The following is a 24,291-nucleotide window of genomic DNA, read 5'->3' on the forward strand; positions in this document are numbered from 1 at the left end:
TTCTAATTAAGATTATTTGTGCTGCTGGGAACTGTCGTTAATAATCTTTTGTACCTAATTACTGGTACGTGTTACCCAGCATCGGGCCCCACTTATTCACTCCCGCCGGCTTGCTTTGGCGGGTGTTTACGTCATTTGGAGTGCATACACTCGCCAGCTCTCGCCGCTGTGTCTTTTTCGCACTTTCCTGCAATCGCAGCCGCACTACATAATGTTCCCGTTCAAGTTATGTGCGTAGTTGCAATAATTCCGAATTTGTATTCGTTAGCTTGTGACCATCACCTTAAGCAAATTTTGACGTGCGTTAGGATTTCATCCTATACCTTGATCTGTTGTAACCTAATTAGTCTTGTGTTATTGGAAAATGTGTTAAATCTTCAATTGATGTGTGTTTCTGTCCCAAAATTATCTTGCCTAGATATTGGCGTTAAATTGTTATTCATTGTTTTAAGCATGGTTTTAGTTTTTTTATCAGTCAAATTTAAATCATGTTTTATTTTCACAATTTGGTAAATTAAGGTCCTTCTGATCTGTTCTAGTACTGTTCTTTAGATTTACGTCTGCCTTTATTACAACTTTACTCTTATTATTCTGTTTCTTACATGGGGCGTGACTTGCCTTTAAGACTATTAAGTAACCTTGGGTTAAAATTAACTCAAAATTTTCTGTAAATTATTTAAACTGGCACTGAATTTTAAAAGAGCGTCCTTGCTTGGGCTTTTAATTAATTAAAAACAATCGGTTACTTCGCTGCTGTGTGATTGAAACTGTTTAAAATAAATTTGTGTTCTACCAGTGAATGAAGTGTGTACGATCCCCACTGGCCCAGCCCTTGCCGGTTTCCCTACATGGCTGTGTTAAGAGGCCGTAACTGTCACTTTTCACTCTTACTAGGAGGAGAGCTACAGTTATCGCCATCGGGATCGTTATAGACGGAAGACTAGCTCTGCAGTTCTAGTATGAGAGCAGGACACCAACGTACTTCGCTGAAAACGACATCCAAATTTCACCAGAAGGAATGTATGGCTACCAACACAAATCTAAACTATATTACGAGAACAGCAATTTAAACCCCTCTCCTCGCGCATGCGAGCTCAGTATCTTAAATAGAGCGTCATCTCGATACCTAGTTATTGGTTAGCACGTGACCATTGAGAATATCTTTCATAAATATCATCGATGAGAGCATTTTGTGATGCAAGACACTTGCATTCGAAATGGTTCTTGGGTCAACGTTACGCAGTACAAGTCAGTGAATTATTTTTAATCATACACATATGAAGCGTACATCAGTATGATCCGAATAGTTCCTCAGCTTAGTAAACGATAGAACAGAAAACAGACGATGAATTTTCTGCAGTTTCTAAGCCAATATTTAACTCTGATTAGATTTAACATACAAATATGAAAGAACACATGCATATGTTTGTTGTTCGAGAGGATTTCAGAGAATTGCTGTACAATTATGAAGTGGAAGCGTCATGGGGTCTCAGTTCTTTTAATGCGGACAAGAAAACTGTTAAAAAATTGCATCATCCTCGTGACTTGCATAGTTTGTGTTGCTTTTTATCGGTAATCTTTTTCTCAATATTATTTTGACCACAGGAAATCGCTGCGTACAGCCACCTGTCTTATGGATGAAAAGTAAGCATTTTCAGTGAGTTTCAGTGGAACTTTGACTCCAATTTGTCAACGAGAAAATGCAGCTTGTGCACCCTATCGGCTGTAAACATACCTCAAAGAGTCGTTTCAAGCTTAGACCATACGCGCATTGACACTTTATGGCAAAAAGGTTGTCTACACGGAAAGCTGCCCACGTCTTTGGGCCGGCCGAAGTGGCCGAGCGGTTCTAGGCGCTACAGTCTGGAACCGCGCGACCGCTACGGTCGCAGGTTCGAATCCTGCCTCGGGCATGGATGTGTGTGATGTCCTTAGGTTAGTTAGGTTTAAGTAGTTCTAAGTTCTAGGGGACTGATGACCTCAGCAGTTAAGTCCCATAGTGCTCAGAGCCATTTGAACCATTTTGAACCACCTCTTTGGAATACACTACAAAGGTGTCATTCCAACGTTCAGCCACTGTCGTGAGACACGAAACATTTCAGATCTGTCTCGTAATGGTTGCCCGCGCTGAAAAACGCTATCTGATGACCAATAGCTAAAAATTAATGGCTCGAAGGTAGTCCGAGGCGAATGAACAGAACTGCACGCTGCATTTTTGGAAGAGCTGTGTTGGTCCAGACGACCTCCCACGACCAATTTCGTCCCTACGCGTCCGTAACGAGCAACAGTACAAAGTCCTGTGATGTATGAGGGAGTTGGGGAAGGGAACTCCTCAAATAGAACTTGAATCAATGGCGTCGGAATCTCTTTACTAGTGAGTGCAGGATATCTCTTAACACTGAAGATTGTTGTAGAGGAGTGTTGAGGGGGCAGATACCATTGCACTCTTCAGGCATGCAGTCCTATGGGCTGACAGGGAGACGGATGAGTCACGTGTCGTGCCTGTATCATGAACAGATGTCGGACGCCTCTCATCTCTATCGAAGATAATTTGAAGGCTGTTGAGTACTGTGGCAAGATCCTTCAACCTGTTGTCTAGTGCAGCAGTCAACATTTCAACGATGAATTCGTTTTTCATGACGATGATGAATAGGTACATGGCACCCACCTCTTCAACACCACACTCCAGGAGGCAGGAATCAAAATAACGGAACGGCCTGGGGTATTTGCTGACAGGAATCAGATTGAGAATTCTTGGGACCAGTTGAAACTTGCAACGCCTCGTCGCAGGGTCCCTCCTCCCTCACTGAATGACTTCCGAGTGCCGCCGTTGAAGACTGACAGATTTGAGCACCAGTGTCTCGACCACCTGGTTCAGGTCATCCAAAGCAGGTTTCAAGTATGTTACAGTGCACAGGATGGAGAAATAGAGTAATGAATGAAAGTAAAATCTTCTAGCCTGTTAGACCGCATTGTGTTTCTTTTCAGTTTCTTCTAAACGCTCGATGTTTCGACCCCTCTCCTGGGATCTTTATCAGGATCCTCTGGTGTTCACAGTTAACTGAAAAGTATCAAAGACTAATGACGCGTTCACTTATAAAAGGAAGTTTTCTCGCGCTTCCGCTGAAGACTTGGGCTTATTCGGTAAAATTCTTCCGTCTGTTATTGGTGGGCTGTCGTCAATGGGTAGAGAACGAAACAGGCAGAGCAAGAGAGAGGGGATGTTTATTGAAATATTATTGTTGTCGTACAGCAGAGATAGCTTTCTGGCCGTATTTGTATTCCTCGCTGACCGTGGATGCGTATTTACTTCCCTGGTGGTGGGAAACTACGAAGCTGGAAGCCTATAGCTCTACTAAAGTTACATTCGTACTTGGAAATCTTAAAACGCCTCTCGGACTTCCTTCTATAATTGTTGGCTTCCTTGCCCAGTTACGGTAAATGAATGTTACCCTGCAGCAGATTTTGATTTCACTATTGTGCAAAGATGTCCACTTTCGAAAAGACTGCTTTTATTTTGGATATTATTTTGATATTATATCACAATGAATGTTTTTTTAGTTAGTCCTGCTCCCCTTGAATCTAAGCTCGCCTGCACACTTTTTCAGATATGCAAGTGATGAAAGGCATTTTTTGAACTGGTTAGTTGGTCGCAGCGTCAGTACGAAACCTCGCATTGAGTGGGAACGTGGTGATAGCCCTTGGATGACGGTGGTCGGGTGGACTACATTTAATGACAAGCATGAGTGGCGTTTCTAGTATTCCGTGATCGATTAATAGAAGATCATCACATCGTGTACTTCAAGAAACTGGCACCCCGACTTTATTCATGGAATAAATTCACTAACTACCAATTTAGAAGCCGGCTGGTCCCGGCGGAGGTTCGAGTCCTCCCTCGGGCGTGAGTGTGTGTGTTTGTCCTTAGGATAATTTAGGTTAAATAGTGCGTAAGCTTAGGGACTGATGACCTTAGCAGTTAAGTCCCATAAGATTTCACACCCAATCGCCAAATTGCCAGAAATTTAGAAGCTGTCCTCATCAGAGACAAACAGTATTAAATCTAGCCAAGGAAGTCGACAACATTTACCCAGTACAATTACCCTACTCATGGGCTGCATAAAGGACAAAAGGAAGGAATCTGAGCTAGCCATGTCTTATCTCATTTAGTCAAACGGGAAGGGACTGATTTTGAGATGTAGTGGATAATGCGCAAAGTAACGACGAAATGTTATCCAGCTGTTCACGGTTAGCAAACACAGACGAAAGCACGTTCGATATACTTCGTCTCTCAGCAGTCCCAGGGCCGCCCACGGCGTGTCAAACTTGACGTGAGCCGCGTGCGCGCAACAGCTGAGCCTGTCTAGGCTTCGCTCGTTCCTTCCAGGAAGTACTCAGCGCAGCGCGACATTTCCTTTAGTACTGCGGTGCGGCATTTTCCGCTCGGCAGAACACTCTTCGTTTCGGCAGAATCGTGGTGTCAGTGCTGTTTACCCTCCACTAGTTGTTCTATTTGTTTGTGGTATGAAGGACGTTCACAGGTCCTGTGGACGTTTACTCAAAACGAAGCTGTCTAGCGATCTGGCGCCACAAGCCTTTAAAGATGATAGGGAATTACAGAAGAGAGGGACGAGAATTCTGAATGTCGGCCGGCCAGATTGGCCGATCGGTTCTAGGCGCTACAGTCCGGAGCCGTGCGACCGCTACGATCGCAGGTTCGAATCCTGCCTCGGGTATGGATGTGTGTGATGTCCTTAGGTTAGTTAGGTTTAAGTAGTTCTAAGTCCAGGGGACTGATGACCTCAGCAGTTAAGTCCCATAGTGCTCAGAGCCATTTGCACCATTCAATTCTGAATATCTATTATGCAGTCGCATAAGCGAGAGAGAGGTGGTGCAAAATTGCTATGAAACGATGGTTCAAAATGGTTCAAATGGCTCTGAGCACTATGGGACTTAACATCTGAGGTCATCAGTCCCCTAGAACTTAGAACTACTTAAACCTAACTAACCTAAGGACATCACACAACACCCAGCCATCACGAGGCAGAGAAAATCCCTGACCCCGCCGGGAATCGAACCCGGGAACCCGGGCGTGGGAAGCGAGAACGCTACCGCACGACCACGAGATGCGGGCTATGAAACGATGTTACAATACCATGCAGAAAGAATTTAAAGATTTAGTTGACAATGAAAGAGCAAAAAATTACAACGATCAATAGACTGGAGTCATTGTCCAGAACATCAAGGAGCACTTTGTGCTAAATCTGAAAGGCATGCAGCATGTGAAGAAATTGGTGTTATGAAAAGGAAATTTTTGAAGCTGCACACACTATTCCTCTGTCAGTTGCAACAATTTTCAATGTAACTGAACGAAGAGTACTGAGATTTTTCCCAATCGTCCTCAGATGTTTGGTTTGTGGGGCGCTCAACTACGGGCTCATCAGCGCCCGTGCAAGGTCCCAATTTTTACGCAGTCCTGTCTAGCCACTGTCACAAATGATGATGATGATGACGAGGATGAAATGGTGAGGACAACACAAACATCTAGTCCGCAGGCAGAGAAAATCCCCAACCCCGCCGGGAATCAAACCCGGGACCCCGTGATCTAGAGGCAGCAACGCTAGCCAGTAGACCACGAGCTGCGGGCTTCAGTCTCATACAAAGTATAGCATCTCTTGCATCTTTACCCTGTCTAAACCCTAAATGGTCTTCCTCAGTAGATGCATGGATAATATGATTACAAAACATAAATATCTGATATAGCGTGTGGGCTTATAAACAAGGGGAGCAGGGAATGGAAGACTAACCTTGTGAAATCAAAGTAAGGTAGCTTGACTGTGAGATAAAAACAAAACAATAAACAAAATAAAGGCCCTCTGATCGAAAACGCACGTCTTTGAAATAAAAGTCTGTGACACGTAACATGCAATAACGTGTCGTTCCCCCTTGTGTGTTGCAACATACTTGTATCCTCCTTGGAATGCTGTCCTCAAGCTTGTTCCGTTCTACAACGGCGGCTCTACTAAAGTAACCGGGTGTGTGAGAAGGTTCCCTGAGAATATGAACTGCAAGTCTTAGTTGGTCTCAAGCATATGCAGTCGCTCTCATATCAGCAGATATCAGCAATAGCACAGGCCATTTCATTCGTTTGATGTCTGCCTCTTGGACGAAGCTGTTTACGAAGAGTAAGAGGTATGCTCGTTCATCATCGTCTTGAAAGAGGAGCCCATCGCCGAAATATGAAGTTCTGGGCTTGACAGTAGGTTTGCGGATCCGGTCTCATACTGCAGAATCCTCAGATTACCTTCGACAGCACTGAAAAGCTTCCGACATCGGTATATGATGCTATCCCATAACATGACAGACCCACCTCTCTAAAGCTCCCTTGGGACTGCACATCTCAGATGTGCATTAGTACCTGTCAGCACTGAAAAGCGTCCGACATCGATATATGATAATAGCCCATAACATGACAGACCCACCTTTATAAAGCTCCCTTGGGACTGCACATCTCAGATGTGCATTAGTACCTGTCTACCTCCGTGACGACCATGAGAGGCTAGGCAAATCCTGCACTCGTTGGTGAACAGAGCCCGATGATTACGATTCAGTTTCCTCTGCTAATGTTTCCCTGTCCACCTCCTTCACGCAACACGATGCTAGGGAGTTTCTGCTGTTGTTCTTAATGGATGTGTAGATTCCAAATTGACCGTATGGAGAAGATTGTGTATTGTCTAGACACAGGTTTTCCAGTTGCCTCCTACAGGCAGCATGCAGTTGTGTTGCATCATTTTCGAGGTACCAACGCGCCATAATTTGTAGGTAGTTTGGTTGGGAAACACTGCAACATCCTCCGCACAGTCTGGATCTTCCATAGCGTGATTTTCACATCTTTGATGACCTGAAGAAAGATATGCGTGGACGTCGGTTTCAGTAGAACAAAGAAGTGCAAGATTGGGTGCGGTTGTGTATCCGTCAGTGGTCGACCGCGTTCTACGAAACACGAAGTGGTTGTCTCGTCTCCCAGTGGGAGAAATGTCTTAACGCTTGTGGTGACTGCTTTTGAATGGAACCATTCCATGGTCCCGTTGCGGTAGGTGTTCAGTTTTCATTTGACTGCCCCTTATACTTGGTGGTACAAGGTACAATCGTCCGCCTCGGTAGCTGATTGGCCAGCGCAGATGGTTGTCATGCGGAGGGACCGGGTCCGATTCCAGGAAATGGCTTGGTGGAAGGGCTGATACGGGATGCACTCAGCCTCGTGAAGCCAATTGAGGAACTACTTGACTGAGCATAAGCGGCTCTGCGGTCTGCAAAGTCCGCAAAACGACCGGGAGAGCGGCGTGCTGACTGCATGCCCCAACATACCGCATTCGCATGACGTCGCTAGGCAGAGGATGACACGGCAGCCGGCAGAGCTGCCTTGAGCCTTCACGGACTGGACGAGGACCTCTTTTTATAACGCACAATCTGCTTCATGTTTTGGTTCAAATGGCTCTGAGCACTATGGGACTTAACTTCTAAGGTCATCAGTCCCCTAGAACTTACAAGGGAACCTCCCCATCGCACCCCCCTCAGATTTAGTTATAAGTTGGCACAGTGGATAGGCCTTGAAAAACTGAACACAGATCAATCGAGAAAACAGGAAGAAGTTGTGTGGAACTATGAAAAAATAAGCAAAATATACAAACCGAGTAGTCCATGTGGAAGACGGGCAACATCTAGGAGAGTCTAAGTTCAGGAGCGCCGTGGTTCCGTGGTTAGCGTGAGCAACTGCGGAACGAGAGGTTCGTGGTTCAAATCTTCCCTAGAGTGAAAAGTTTACTTTCTTTATTTTTGCAAAGTTATGATCTGTCCGTTCGTTCATTGACGTCTCTGTTCAGTGTAACAAGTTTAGTGTCTGTGTTTTGCGACCGCACCGCAAAACCGTGCGATTAGTAGCCGAAAGGACGTGCCTGTCCAATGGAAACCGAAAACATTTGATTGCAAGGTCATAGGTCAACCGATTCCTCCACAGGAAAACACGTCTGATATATTCTATACGACACTGGTGACGGCATGTGCGTCACATGACAGGAATATGTTGTCGACCCACCTAACTTGTACACTTGGTGAATGGGTAAAAAGATTCTTCTACCTTGCCCAATTTAGGTTTTCTTGTGGATATGATAATCACTCCCAAAAAAGTGTGAAAACATAAGAGTTTGTCACATAAACTGCAACAAATGAATGCAACAGTTTCACAGTCGCACAGTTTTGCCTGTGCTCTGTCAAAACATATGTTTTTAACGTTTTCAAATTTTTCCGTGTGTAGACCGTTAAATCCTGCATATGTCCAAGCAAATCTGAATATGTCCTGGAATTTTGGAGAGCGAAGTTGATTATATGTGAGTGCCTGAACTTTGATAATTGTCTGAAAATACAAAATTAAAATTTTCTTCCGAGGGAAGACTTGAACCAAGGACCTAGCATTTCGCAGCCGCACACGCTAACCACGGGAGCACGGCACTCATGTGTTTACACCGATCTGGATGTTACCTATCTTACACATGGACTACTCAGTTTGTATATTTTGCTTATTTTTTCATAGTTCCACACAACTTCTTCTTGTTTTCTCGATTGATCTGTGTTCAGTTTTTCAAGGCCTATCCACTGTCCCAACTTATAACTAATTCTGAGGGGGTGCGATGGGGAGGTTCCCTTGTTAGAACTACTTAAACCTAACTAACGTAAGAACATCAGCCGGCCGCTGGTGGCCGAGCGGTTCTGGCGCTACAGTCTGGAACCGCGCGACCGCTACGGTCGCAGGTTCGAATCCTGCCTCGGGCATGGATGTGTGTGTTGTCCTTAGGTTAGTTAGGTTTAAGTAGTTCTAAGTTCTAGGGGACTTATGACCTCAGCAGTTGAGTCCCATAGTGCTAATCCAGCGGTCAACTGGAGTAACGTCTGGAAAAACATTAACAATCCCATCCTCCACTCCAAAGTAGTGTCCACGTGGTATGACATTGTGAACGAGAAGGTCCCCACAGGTGAAAAGTTGCACAATATCAAACTGAAGCAGAATCCGTACTGCGATCATTGCCATACTGTAGATACCTTGGCACACATTCTCATCTGCCGCGACCAATACCACATATGGAACTGGACTAGAAAAAAACTCGCAATAATTACTAGAACCACAGACTCTGTTATAACACTTAAAGATGTACTTCAACCAGACTGGCATTTCTTTCCTGCAACAAAGCACAATAGCTATGCTTGGATTATCGGCCAGTTTGCATATTTTGCAGTTACGAATACACATGCGAGTATAGACGAGTACATACAGTATATAATGGAAGAGCACCACAACCTTAAAACGAGTCGGAAATACAAAGCTTTGTTTCAAAATTTCTTACTTCACACTTTGCCATAATTGAGCGGTAATTTTTTTTTGGTTGGTGCACAACACTACAGCGAGTCCATACTAATTGTGCTTCATTATAATTAAGTTGGCATTTATTCATTTATTTATTTATTTTTATAGTACAGCAGGTGAAAGTGCCCCAGGAAAACTCATTTTGGACAGATTGTCACGGCAAGAAGATTTATTCAGTTCCTTTATATATTATTTAGAAAAAAATAATGAAAAAATAAATAAAAAAGTAGGTTAAGTTAGGGTGAAAGTGGCGGTGGCAACAGATTTTTTTTTTTTTAGATTAGATAGGATTTTGGGGGTGATATGGATGATAGGGGCCAACGCCTGAAGTGGAAGACGTCCAGGAAAAAAAAAATATAGTGGCCGTGCAAAAAAAAAAGTTGGTAGAGCACTTGCCCGCGAAAGGCAAAAAAAAAAAAGTGGTTACCGTGAGCAGCTACGGAACGGAAGGTCCCTGGTTCAACCCTCCCTCGAGTGAAAAATTTTAATTTTTTATTTTCAGACCAAAAAAATTGTGCTCAGAGCCATTTGAACCATTTTTTTGAACGTAAGAACATCACACGTATCCATGCCCGAGGCAGGATTCGAACATGAGACCGTAGCGGTCGCGCGGTTCCAGACTATCGCGCCTAGAACCGCTCTTTTTTTTTTTTTTTTTTTTTTTTTTATAAATTCTCATTTTGTTCACTTTTGTTCGTTGCATCTGCTCGGGGCGGACGTCGTAAGGCGTCCGTTCAAGTTCGTTGTTGATCGATTAGCTCAGTTTTTTTTATTACAGAGGGCTGCTAACCCTCTGACCGAACACGCTGAGCTACCGTGCCGGCGCTCGGGCACCATGGCCGGCGCTTCATGTTTTAAAACAGAGTGAAACCTATAATGTTTATAAAACTTGTATTGACAATTTGGACATTCAGTGTGATATTATTGAGCAATTAGTGGAGGACGCTAACTGTTGAGCAAATTGAAAAATTGTAGTAATGAGTTAATTTAAAATTTCGGAATTCGTTTCAACAAGAAAAAAGACTTAAGGAAAAGAAAAGCGCGAAGTATGGTCAAGATTAGCATCGTAATAATAACACGTCCAGAAGAGGAAGCGATGGGGAGAGAATGCTAGGGGGGCATCATTATTTGCGAATGGGTAAATTCCATAATTTTTCAACTACAGGAAATATGCATCCAGTAGCTTTCAGCAAACAATTTGAAGGAGTTTTGCCCAGTTACTGGAATGACAGACAAAATTTTGAATGTATAACGACGACGCTCGACGTATAACTATTTGATGAAATAAAATATCTAACTGTTAATGAGGCAAAAGAGGGTAATTAATTACGCCAACTTGTACGACAACTCCACCTTTCCTCCACGGAAGAAAAGAAAACGCGCCGCTGAGCGCTGGAATACAATGTTAGAAATATGATTCAGTCATAGTGATATGAAAAAGTAAACTGCAAGTGTATCAGTGTTTACTGTGTTGAGTGCAAAATGACTTGTAATGCATCCCGAGTCTCGCGGCGGTTGAATGAACTGCTAAGAAAGGGTTTAACGCCTTAGCAGATGGTACTCAGCTGACCTATTAAACGGCTTCGGGCCAAGGACGGTCAGTAGGTATTGTAAGCAATGAAGTGGGGACACAACCACTGGGGCAACGCATGCTAAAGCCGTCTGTACAAGGGACGAGGCGGTTAACGTTGACTTGCTATGCTGAGGATTGTACTCCGATCGTCTGATGTTATTGACATTTAATTATAACAGCTCCTTACAACAGCGACACGTTTTCATGAATCTTAAATGGATAGTTGCCTTAAAACGGCTTACTCTCATACCACGCAAGTTATAATACGAAAATAACTAAATACGAAAATTCTTTAACCAACAATATGACGTTTCCCGTCATTTCATTATAAAAAATCGTACCAGTAACGATTCGTCCTCTAGACATTAAACGGGCTGGTGCTTAGAAACAGCATATTTTCATAGGGTGTAACGTATAACATAAAACCCATCGAATGCTGGTATCTGCTGAACACGACAAATACAGTATGGTGACCCGCTTTCTGTCTGTGACTTAGGGAGCGTTTTTACTTCCTATTGGTTCTACTTTACGTGGTACATTGCCGAAATGTCACAGAATTTATTTTGTGTTTCACGTGACGAAATGTCTTCTCAACGAGAAATAGCAGTAAGTGACGCCACAGAACTGGTAGAGTGCCAGGTCAACGACAGCTAACTCGTCCCGTGTGCCAACAGCTTAAGCTTTACGAATATGTAAGACAACCGGAATATGACAACTGGCGTAACAAAGCAATTCAAGTGATGTGGAACACCAGTAGGACGCATAGTTAAGTAAAGTATTGTACGTCAGTAGTTTGAAATGAAGGATGATTTGTTTATTTTTATATTAACGTATTGAATACATTTTTGCATTAAAATAACATGGTTAGTAATCTTCACGAGCCGGCCGAGGTGGCCGTGCGGTTCTAGGCGCTACAGTCTGGAACCTCGTGACCACTACGGTCGCAGGTTCGAATCCTGCCTCGGGCATGGATGTGTGTGATGTCCTTAGGTTGGTTACGTTTAAGTAGTTCTAAGTTCTAGGGGACTGATGACCTTAGAAGTTAAGTCCCATAGTGCTCAGAGCCATTTTTTTGAATCTTCACGATCAGCGTTTCAAGCGTTAGGCATTTGCCTATTGCGATACTCATCCAGTACTGGTTAGCAATAATAAGTACCAATGTTTAGTGTGTAGGATGCCAAAGAGAGATGCTTTAGAAGCACATGATTAATAATAAGAAGTTAGCAGACTGCGTGTGCCGCGAAAGAGAATGACTGTAAACAGGACCGTTACTACCATTAGGCAAGACTAGGCGGCCCCCTAAGACAGCAAAATTTTAGGGCTGGCAAAAAAGTTAACTTCAAATCAAACAGCAATTGATGCCAAGTTCGGTTGCACCAGTATATTCAGTTAAGTCCTAGTTTAAAATGTTCATCACGCCTATCTGAATTATTTTAGTAAATTTCAAAAATTGAGGATAGAAAATAAGAAACTGAGGGTGTTTGTTGTTCTCAATGAGTTTTAAACGAATTGACGACAAAGCATGAAAGTTCTGGACTGTCCTCAGAAAAGGAGGACGTCTGGTCAGCTAAGTTGAATAATCATTGAAAGAATTGCTGTGAAGTTGGATGTTGGTGGTGGCGGGCGAGGTTGGGGTGGGAGTAGGGTGGGGTTATCAGAGAAACCGATGGTAGTAAACAAGAGGGGGCTCGTTTTTCAGTTCTCGTCTAGGGCGACAAAATACCTAGCAACGATCCTGAATGCCAAGTCCGTCGGAGATCACCTTCTGGTTTGTTATGGTCAGTTGAAAATAACCAGTTAAGAGATGAATGTAGAACGAGCAAGGCGGCAGTTCAGTTTTTCAGAGCAAGGTAGCACTGAAACAATCCGGTATCAAAGGGAAGTTGCCTTCAGTTTCCGGAAACATACCGAATAACCAATTTTCGGAACTATATCGAGTGAGATCAACCACGCACCTTGGCGAGGTGGGGAGGCTTGCATGCCGCATCGAAACAGGTAGTCGTACCATAACAGAGCGGTGTCGGTGGATAGGCCAGACAAACATATGGTTTCTCTTGAGGAGCATTACCCTTTTCAGTAGTTACAGGGGCAACAGTCTTGGTGAATGACTAATCTGGGTATGTAACATGACCCAATATAGCCTTGCTGTGCTGATACTGCGAACGGCTGAAATCAAGAGGAAACTAAAACCACTGTTTTTCCCGAGGGCCGGCCGAAGTGGCCGTGCGGTTCTAGGCGCTGCAGTCTGGAACCGCGAGGCCGCAACGGTCGCAGGTTCGAATCCTGCCTCGGGCATGGATGTGTGTGATGTTCTTAGGTTAGTTAGGTTTAACTAGTTCTAAGTTCTAGGGGACTAATGACCTCAGATGTTGAGTCCCATGGTGCTCAGAGCCATTTGAACCATTTTTCCCGAGGGAATGCAGCTCCATTGTGTGGTTAAATGATGACGGTATCCTCTCGAGCAAAATATTCCAGAGGTAAAATAGCCCAGGAAAAACAAAACTGGTATTCTAAGGGGCAGAGTTTGGAATTTTAGATCTCTTAATAGACATATTAGAAATTTTAAAAATGGAAATGGATACGTTCAAGTTAGACATCAGTGAAGTTCAGTGGCAGTAAGAATAGGACTTCCGGTCAGACTCAAATACAAAATACAAAACCACAGAGGGGTAATGCAGGAGTAGGTCTAGTAATGAATGAATAAGAAAATAGGAATGTGGATAATCCACTATGAACAACACAGTGAACACATTATCGTAGCCAGGATAGATACGAAGCCAACACCCACGACAGTAATACCAGTGTATATGCAGCACCGCAGATGATGAAGAGATTGAAAGAATGTATGATGAGACAAAAGAAATTATTCAGTTAGTTAAGAGAGAGGTAAATTTAATTGTTATGAAGGCTGTAAGTCGATAGAATGAAGAGGAAGAGAACGAAAAATAATAGGAGTGTATGGACTGGCGGAAAGGAATGAAAGAGGAAGCCGCCTGATAGAATTTTGCACAGAGCATAATTTAATCATCGCTAATACTTCGTTTAAGAATCATGAAAAAAGGTTGAGTACGTGGAAGCATCCTGAAGACACTGAAAGACTTCAGACTGATTAGACAAGGTGATTCCGTGATGACACTACGAACTTTCAGGTATGATGGAGTAGGATACATTTATCAGTTTGAGGTAGGGGTCTTGGTCCGGAAACGACGGAGTCGAACGTCATAAGTGAAAATCGTTCTGATGCCTCTGACAGTAGAACTCGTCTGCTGCATTCTCTTTGCTTTCCATATTTTGGGAGGAGGTAGTATGGACCAAAACCAGAAAAAATTGTTTGGTTAACTTGGGCTCTAAAATGCAAACCTTAAGAGCTATGAGCAGTTGTTCAGTAAAAGAGATGTGTTTCACAGAAGCAAAGGTGTACAGGTATATTGTGGAATTATCTGTGTTTAATGTATTGTAAAACCCTCCGCTATTTGAGTCTTCGCAATCGGCTTCAGCACGTGAGGAATCAACGAGGTCAATGTTGAAAGTGGATGTACCTCAGCTAGATGAGGTCGCTAGCCGTGTGAGATGGCATCGTCATACATGTGGAGCAAGGTCAACCACAAACGCAGCAGCCGTTTAAGACCCAAGATAGCAGCCTAAGCACACTCGATGTCTTTCCAGCGAGAGTTCGGTGTGATGTTGAGAAAGTATTGTGTTTTTGTGATGTATCTGAGTGAGGAAGGATGACCAGGGAAGTTGAATATGTATACGACATATCTGTGTTAATATCACAGACATTGCGGCTTCGTATCAACAGTGTTACCCACCATCATCCACAAAATTCGTTAAGGAGAACATCTGATGAGCAGAGGACAATACAGGTGGAAAATATCAGACATTTCATTGAGCACCATGTCCGAGGGAACGCTATTTTGTGCTAACAGTTTGATTTGGATTCCAAGCGACAATGAGTGGAGCTCAATGGCTCCCTCATGTCAAAATATCGTGGATCAAGACAATTCTGATCACGTTTTCCGACAGTAACGCAATGATCCATCGAGAATCAGTTCTGAGGGTCAAATCATTAAAGCCTACTTCAATGACATAGGGTTAGAACGATTGTTACAACGCACGCGGCGTGTTCTATCATAGCCATCAAGATCTGAAAAGTGTAGTCTAATGCACAACGCCCGATAGTAAGTTCTGATTCGTGTGCGCAACTGTTTGGCTAAGCGCTGCGTAACTGTTCTCGAATATCTCTCCTGATTTGCCCCTGAAGATATTTTTTACTCTCTTGTCTCAAAGAATTCCTATTGCAGAAGGCCACGGTTTGTTCTGTGATGTACCTGGAAGCTAAACAGCTCGAAATCAAGAGGAGTCTTCTGCTACATGGCTCTCATTTAGGTTATCGGTAGTCGAACCTGGGAGTACCCACCACTAGTTCCACACCCCGCCTCGGTATGTAATACAATTAGCGCAAAATTATTTTGAAATTAACAACAAAATCTATACCCAAGCAGATGGAGTAGGCATGGGTAATAGTGTAGAAGGCACATTAACCGATATTTTCCTAAATTCTCTGGAAGAGATATTCTTTAACTCAGATTGACCTACTCTCAACCAAATTGTATACTATTTTAGGTATGTAGGTGATACCCTCACGTTGGTAGGTGGCAGCCACACAGATATCGAAAATATCCACCAAAAATATTCAGCTAGCCTTTCGAACCAATAACAACTTTTCAATAAAATTACGTTCCGCCACCACTAGAACATCGACATATGATAACCCAGGCATTTATAAAATCATATGTGGCAGCTGTAATAGCTTTTACATCGGCCAAACAGGAAGAAATTTTAACGTGAAATATAAAGAACACGCTAGAGAGAGCGAATATAGTCAATCGAACTTCTTTCTATACCTGCAAAATCAAAATCACACTGCAGATACTATCAAAAACGCACTACAGATTCTGCACACGATGCCAAAAGGTTTTGCAATGAGCATTCTTGTGGAATTAGAAATTTATATGCACACGATAAAATACCCACAAGAAATATTGAACGAACTACAGAGTTTAGACACAAGTACTACCTTAAAAACTTTATTGGTCTTCTAGAACACGAAAATGGGTACATCGGAAGTAACATATGCAACAACCAAAGATAATCGTAACAAATTTTAAGTAATAAAATAATATCGCTGTTCATCTGCACAATCGTTGTAAACATATAGCGTCGTACGAGTGGAACTGTCAAACTGCTGCCACGTCGTAATTAAGATTTAATTTTCAAAATCTTGACATCATTTACGATGTTATTAAAGCAGTGACAGTTTCAAAACAGCCCACTAACGACGCAATATGGACGTACAAGACACCTACTTTGATATGAATGACATTGGCATCCATACCACCAAAATTGTAATTGCAGGTACTTGAAAATGGCGATTAAGCCGAAACAGTTTGTCGTAAATAAAGATTACTTATTATAAGCAGCTATTTGATGTATGTACTCTAATAATCATGTCGTTATCAGACATATGTTACGCTGCCGACCCTAACGAAGAAAAATTGTAGAACAGAAAAATGACCCTGTTGAAGGATCGGATCCTCCGAAGAGGATCACTTCCAGCAACCTGGCAGCAATGAGAACTGGGATCCCCAGAGTTTAACGAGTCACTACAGAGGAGCTTACTGATACCTTACCTCTATAGCACATACGTGTTGCTGCCAGTGTAAGCCCGTTACCCTCATACCAGACAACTTGAAGGGCGAATGATACGTCAATTTCCCATGGCCTTAGTCGTGGTCCCTTGGATCCTAACAACACTGAAGCCTCTGACTACCGCTCCACAATTTACCCCTAGTATTTCTAATTCTCATAATGAATTACCATTTACAAAGGAGTAAAATCCAAGATCGTGACTGATATGCTAATAATCAACATATGCAGTCTCCGTATTCCAAATTATTGTGTCTTAGGAAGACAATGAATGACCTTCCCACAGCCACTGTTAGAATATTTTTATTCAACTGACCGTTTCAAGATCTTAGATCTCATTTTCTAATGTTTTCTTCAGCATTTTGTCATATGGCCTCGTCACAGTGATACACTGCGTTACTTTGAGTCTAATTTTTAGCTGTACGGCAAATTACCTACGGCTAATCTGAGAATAAGGTTTAAAATCTCGATACTGCTCATGAGAATAAAAATATTGCAATAGAAGTTATGGAATTATTTCAAGCGTGGACGCAAGGAGGTATCGTCAAGAAGAACAAAATCTTATTTTTCTTTACCTTGTAGAATGCCCTCATACTACAAGCATACACAAAAATCAAAAGTTGAGCCACTGAGGGGTTATATAGCTCTTAACTGATCAGTATTCTTCATGGAAAATGACTAAGGTCAAATGCTGGTGAGAAAAGATTGAATGCGTGCATTCACATTTTATGGCTCATGACATCTCACATGCATCAGCCAGTTCAGATGTTTGTAACCTGTAAGTAATATACATCATGCAGTACGAAGTCTCTAACCTGTAAATAACATTGGAACCTTATATCTTTCAAATGGCATGACAGTTGTAGATGGTTTTGGAAAATGCATGACACAGAGCTGCATTTTATTCATTTATTATTACTACCGGTTTCGGTCATAAGCCATCATAATGGTATCTGTATCAACGCAAAATAAAGAAGCCAACTACAGAAACAATAAAACACATCGTAGTACGCTACAGACACCAAGATGATGGTTTATGACCGAAATCGGTAGTAATAAGAAATAAATACAATACAGCTGTGTGTTATGCGCTTTTCAAAACATATTACTTTTTTGATAGCTGCATGAAGAAAATGTTCGATCTTCTACCCAGCACAGGACAACAGGCGATGCTTCCGTATCAACGTACTACGATCTGTGTCTTTTGTTGTTTCCTTAGTTGTAGATGTCTTTGCTAAAGAGAGTACACGGTGTAAGTGCATGAACGTCCTTCTACTCGGATTAGTGCAGAGTGTCTAAGTCTCAAAATAAACAACCGCATTTGGCGTCGCTATAATTATCTCCCAACGTGTGTGTGTAACGAGCGCCAGAAATGAGAATCACCGAGAGTGGGATGTGAGAAAGTTTAACTATGTACTTTTGTTCTCGAAACGTCCACATTTGTAGAATAAAATAGTGTCAATACCAATCACATAAGCACATAAGCAGACCAATGATATCTTGGGAATTTACACATACATAATTTTTAATGTTTTTCAGAGCGATTTATATTCTTTTTCACTAAAACTAATACAATTTATTTAGAGATGTTGGTGGAGGGTGGTGCTCCCTTAATAGTTTAAAGAATAGAAATGAGAATGCCATAAAAATATTCAAATTCAGTAATTGCCGATACCAGAGAAGACAATATTTCATTCTCATGGTCTTCAAATTACTATTTCACATTCCTGTTCTACGAGTATGGTCGTTAACTACATAGAAGATGCAGTTCTCTGCTGGGAACTGCTCCTTCTCAAGTGAATGATAATGATCACTTAGAATGGTTTCATAGACCTTAGCAGCAGTCTTCTTTTTAGTGTGATCGTAGGACCAACTGGAAACTACAACATGATCACTCATAACATTACACAAACTCCGCAGCTGAAAGAAAAGTCTGGACTGTACGTATCTCCTGGCATTCTTCACACGTCAGAAGGAAAATAAAGGAAGATAGATATTTAACGTCTCATTGATGAGGTGGTCGTCAGAAACGTTGCACAACTTCGGGCTGTGAACGTTTCTCAAAGAAATCACGCTGGCGTTTGGCCCCAAAACGTAAATCTGGATGGTCAGATGGAGATTTCTGTACGTAAATTCATCGAATTGTTTACATTCACTGGATTACAACAGGTATGGGAACAGCTTCACTCATTTTACGTCCCACTGTTCCCACTGAGACGCAAACAAATCTTGTTTCAGGTAACACTCCTATTTAATGTCCTCCTGTCTCAACCTATACGCTTAGTTTTTAGTCCAATATTGTGTCAGCAGAAGGTTTTTTCCCCCTGAACTCTGTAGACTTTCGTTACACTAGATACAGTATATCTAGACGTTGTTGTTATGGTGGTTGTTGTTACTGCTGTTGCTGTCGTCCTCAGTCCGAAAACTGGTTCGATGTCTCCATTCTAGTGTATCCTGTGGAAGTCTCTCCATTTCTGTATAACGACGACAATCAACATCAATTTGATTCTGCTTATTGTAATCAAGCTATGGTCGCCCTCTACAATTTTTGTCACTTTCACTTCCCTCCATTACCAGACTAAATAGTCCTCTCTCTTTTCTTTCTAGCTCGATTCAGTACCTCTTCACTGGTTATCCGATCTTTATCTTCGATATTCAGCATTCTTCTGTAACATCATATTTCAAAAGGTTCTGTTCTCTTCCTGTCTGTCTGATAGAATTAAAATATCATTGGCAAATCTTAACGTTTTCATTTCTTTTCGTTCACCTTCAATTGCCGTTATTAAACTTTCCTTAGCTTCCTTTACTGCTTGTGTTCGAAACACTTCCAGAAGTGTTGTAGTCCAAGGAGAAAAGCCACTGTGTTACGAGTAAGAGAGAAAATAATTCCAAAACCGAGGCGTTGATGTCAGGGTGCTAACATTTTTGTTTCGGCCAAAGATTCTACACAGGATACACGCATCGTTTCAGCTCCGCCTTTAGCGGTTTCAAATGTACAGATCGGTTGGCTGATCAGATTAGAAGCAACAAGATCGTAGAACTTCATAGCCAGCCTTGGAATTTACCTCTGTAACTCAAATGAGCTTACAGTCATAAAAGTTAAGTAAATAACGGAGATTACATGGTCTCACCACCGCGGCTGAACGCCCTGCAATATTTTTTCAGTCGCACCATAAAATCTAATAAATCACATTGAAGCTGTGTTTTTTAGGCAATATAAATAATGAAAAAAAAGACATTATAGCACCGAAGTTGGTGTTTATTTACTGAGTGACTAGTTCCGCGCTTTGCCCCTTTTCACGAGCCACTTATTACAGAGACAAAATGTGTTATAAGTGTATGTGCGCAACGTGGATAATAAAGGTATCAGTGATAAGATTGTTCAGATGGTAACTAGTTACGTATTGGTATTTAGGATATGATTAATGTGGACAGTTCTATTTATGTCCTCAAATTTAAATGCGTGTCGTATCGGCGTTAAAGGATGTCACAGATGTAGTTACACCTGGTATTATTATATTAATGTGTATAAACGATGTATATTTATTTCTTAAGTGCGGTACCTTCATTATCCAGCTTGATGCGATCCACGTGACAACGATATTTTACACACAATGGAGAATTTGTTCTCAGTGGATTACACTGAGCGTGTATATAAGACGTTATAATAAAATTCTTTGCATCAACATATGTCAAAATTACGATACCACCTACGATAAATAAGCCGGCGTGACACACAGTGTAATCCTATAAGAACAAATTCTCCATCGTGTATCAAGTATCGTTGTCACTTGGATCACATCAAGACGCATAATAATGGTACCAGAATTCCGAAAAAGTATATATTATGCCTACACATTAAAATAAAACTATAAAATGTAACTACATGTGTAACATCTTTTAAAGCATGTATGATATATACACTCCTGGAAATTGAAATAAGAACACCGTGAATTAATTGTCCCAGGAAGGGGAAACTTTATTGACACATTCCTGGGGTCAGATACATCACATGATCACACTGACAGAACCACAGGCACATAGACACAGGCAACAGAGCATGCACAATGTCGGCACTAGTACAGTGTATATCCACCTTTCGCAGCAATGCAGGCTGCTATTCTCCCATGGAGACGATCGTAGAGATGCTGGATGTACTCCTGTGGAACGGCTTGCCATGCCATTTCCACCTGGCGCCTCAGTTGGACCAGCGTTCGTGCTGGACGTGCAGACCGCGTGAGACGACGCTTCATCCAGTCCCAAACATGCTCAATGGGGGACAGATCCGGAGATCTTGCTGGCCAGGGTAGTTGACTTACACCTTCTAGAGCACGTTGGGTGGCACGGGATACATGCGGACGTGCATTGTCCTGTTGGAACAGCACGTTCCCTTGCCGGTCTAGGAATGGTAGAACGATGGGTTCGATGACGGTTTGGATGTACCGTGCACTATTCAGTGTCCCCTCGACGATCACCAGTGGTGTACGGCCAGTGTAGGAGATCGCTCCCCACACCATGATGCCGGGTGTTGGCCCTGTGTGCCTCGGTCGTATGCAGTCCTGATTGTGGCGCTCACCTGCACGGCGCCAAACACGCATACGACCATCATTGGCACCAAGGCAGAAGCGACTCTCATCGCTGAAGACGACACGTCTCCATTCGTCCCTCCATTCACGCCTGTCGCGACACCACTGGAGGCGGGCTGCACGATGTTGGGGCGTGAGCGGAAGACGGCCTAACGGTGTGCGGGACCGTAGCCCAGATTCATGGAGACGGTTGCGAATGGTCCTCGCCGATACCCCAGGAGCAACAGTGTCCCTAATTTGCTGGGAAGTGGCGGTGCGGTCCCCTACGGCACTGCGTAGGATCCTACGGTCTTGGCGTGCATCCGTGCGTCGCTGCGGTCCGGTCCCAGGTCGACGGGCACATGCACCTTCCGCCGACCACTGGCGACAACATCGATGTACTGTGGAGACCTCACGCCCCACGTGTTGAGCAATTCGGCGGTACGTCCACCCGGCCTCCCACATGCCCACTATACGCCCTCGCTCAAAGTCCGTCAACTGCACATACGGTTCACGTCCACGCTGTCGCGGCATACTACCAGTATTAAAGACTGCGATGGAGCTCCGTATGCCACGGCAAACTGGCTGACACTGACGGCGGCGGTGCACAAATGCTGCGCAGCTAGCGCCATTCGACGGCCAACACCGCGGTTCCTGGTGTGTCCGCTGTGCCGTGCGTGTGATCATTGCTTGTACAGCCCTCTCGCAGTGTCCGGAGCAAGTATGGTGGGTCTGACACACCGGTGTCAATGTGTTCTTTTTTCCATTTCCAGGAGTGTATTTAAGAGCGATGACATAAACAAAACTGTAGACACTAACCATATACAAAACACAAATACATAAGTGCTTAAAATAATTTTATCACTGATTCTTTTATTATCCACAGTCTACACATACACTCATAACAAATTTTGTTCTCTGTAATAGGCAGGTCGTGAAAATGAGCAAAGCCTGACACCAGGCAGCCAGTAAATAAACAGCAGCTTCGGTGTTATAAGGTCTTTGCTTCAACGTCTGAGGGCTGCAAGACGCAACGTACTGAAAACTTTCATAAATATAATACAATTTTTGGAATAAAGGAGAACTATTAGCAGTTATTCTAGACATCGAACTAACGGGTTTCGTATCCTCAAAAATCATTTCTCAATATAGTATTAAAATTATTTCCAACAAAGAAAGGAGTACCTGACAACTCCGAGCAAGAGTTTTGTTATTATCTAAAATCATTACGACACTTGGCTTCAGGGAAATAGAAAACGTAAATTTTTTGACTTTTAGTGTTACTCTGAAAATCTTCGAAGTCACAAGTGCATAAGAGTACGCACATTGAACAGATCAACATGTTTAAAACATTTAAGCTATGGCAGCGGACCCAACAGTTGTGACTCAGTATACTGTTGCTAATATCAGCTGGCCACTTTGTCTTAGGGGCAGTAAACGGCAGTTAGTTCTACATGAATATCGGATTTCAATCGGCACAAAACCTGCAATCAAATAACTTAAGCAACGCATGCGGGTTACTTCGGTATGTCAAATCGCACGTAGCCTCATAGATGAAAATTCTTTATATGAAGGGGTGACAGAAAGCAACAAAGTAATTTTTAGAAATTTTCATAATGAAATTTGCCATACTGAAGTAATGGCTACTTCTCATATACTTTAATATTCAAAATCATTTTCAGTTTCTCTCACAAGGGAACCTCCCCATCGCACCCCCCTCAGATTTAGTTATAAGTTGGCACAGTGGATAGGCCTTGAAAAACTGAACACAGATCACTCGAGAAAACATGAAGTAGTTGTGTGCAACAGTGAAAAAAATTAGTAAAATATACAAACTGAGTAGTCCATGCGAACATAGGTAACATCAAGAACACTAGGAATCAAGGTGCGCCGTGGTCCCGTGGTTAGCGTGATTAGCTGGAGAACGAGAGGTCCTTGGTTAAAGTCTTCCCTCGACTGAAAATTTTACTTTCTTTATTTTCGCAAAGTTATGATCTGTCCGTTTGTTCATTGACGTCTCTGTGCACTGCAATAAGTTTAGTGTCTGTGTTTTGCGACCGCACCGCAAAACAGTGCGATTAGTAGACGAATGGACGTTCCTCTCCAATGGGAACCGAAAACATTTGATCGCAAGGTCATAGGTCAACCGATTCCTCCACGGGAAAACACGTCTGATATATTCTATACGACACTGGTGACGGCATGTGCTTCACATGACAGGAATATGTTGTCGACCCACCTAACTTGTACACTTAGCGAATGGGTAAAAAGATTCTTCTACCTTGCCCGATTTAGGTTTTCTTGTGGATGTGATAATCACTCCCAAAAAAGTGATGAAAACATAAGAGTTTGTCACGTAAACAGAAAATAAAAAATTAAACTTTTCGCTGGAGGGATGACTTGAACCTACGACCTCTCGTTCCGTAGCTGCTCTCGCTAACCACGGGTCACGGCGCTCCTTGACTCCTAGTGTTCTTGATGTTGCCTATCTTCGCATGGACTACTTAGTTTGTATATTTTACTAATTTTTTCATAGTTCCACGCAACTTCTTCCTGTTTTCTCGATTGATCTGTGTTCAGTTTTTCAAGGCCTATCCACTGTGCCAACTTATAACTAAATCTGAGGGGGGTGCGATGGGGAGGTTCCCTTGTCAGAGATATGATAATTACCTTTGAACTATAAAACCGATTGAAAAAGACGTGATCATAGACATCGTATGTTCCATCGCCTGAGATTATTAACAAACGTTAACGTTGCTTACGTTAAAGTGACTCTGTTGTATAAAAAGATGAATTAATCGAAAAACTGATTGCATGTAATCATAAAGTCTTAGCAACTGCTTTTCACCAGAGAGAAACCTCGCTTACCTGGAGTAATCTCGTAAGCTTGGAGTCTCGGTACGGAATATGCGTTGACTTTCCATCGACTAATGCTGATATCACATGACCGAGAGCTGTTAACGAGAGATTAATTTTGATTGCTTCTTTAAGTCGGTCTCCAGCAGCCCCTTAAACAGATAAAAACGCAT

General features: G+C 42.6%; 1 protein-coding gene across 4 annotated transcripts in view; it reads right to left on the reverse strand.

The window, feature by feature from the left end:
• Positions 1–24,291, reverse strand: part of LOC126249798 (osmotic avoidance abnormal protein 3) — a 387,840-nt gene that overhangs the window by 228,283 nt on the left and 135,266 nt on the right. For all 4 annotated transcript variants that reach the window (XM_049951488.1, XM_049951490.1, XM_049951486.1 and 1 more), the window contains exon 6: positions 24,131–24,270. In XM_049951488.1, coding sequence (XP_049807445.1) covers positions 24,131–24,270 — 140 coding nt within the window. The remainder of the gene's footprint in view (positions 1–24,130; positions 24,271–24,291) is intronic.

Source organism: Schistocerca nitens, chromosome 3 (assembly GCF_023898315.1).
Source record: "Schistocerca nitens isolate TAMUIC-IGC-003100 chromosome 3, iqSchNite1.1, whole genome shotgun sequence".
Lineage (NCBI taxonomy): Eukaryota > Metazoa > Arthropoda > Insecta > Orthoptera > Acrididae > Schistocerca > Schistocerca nitens.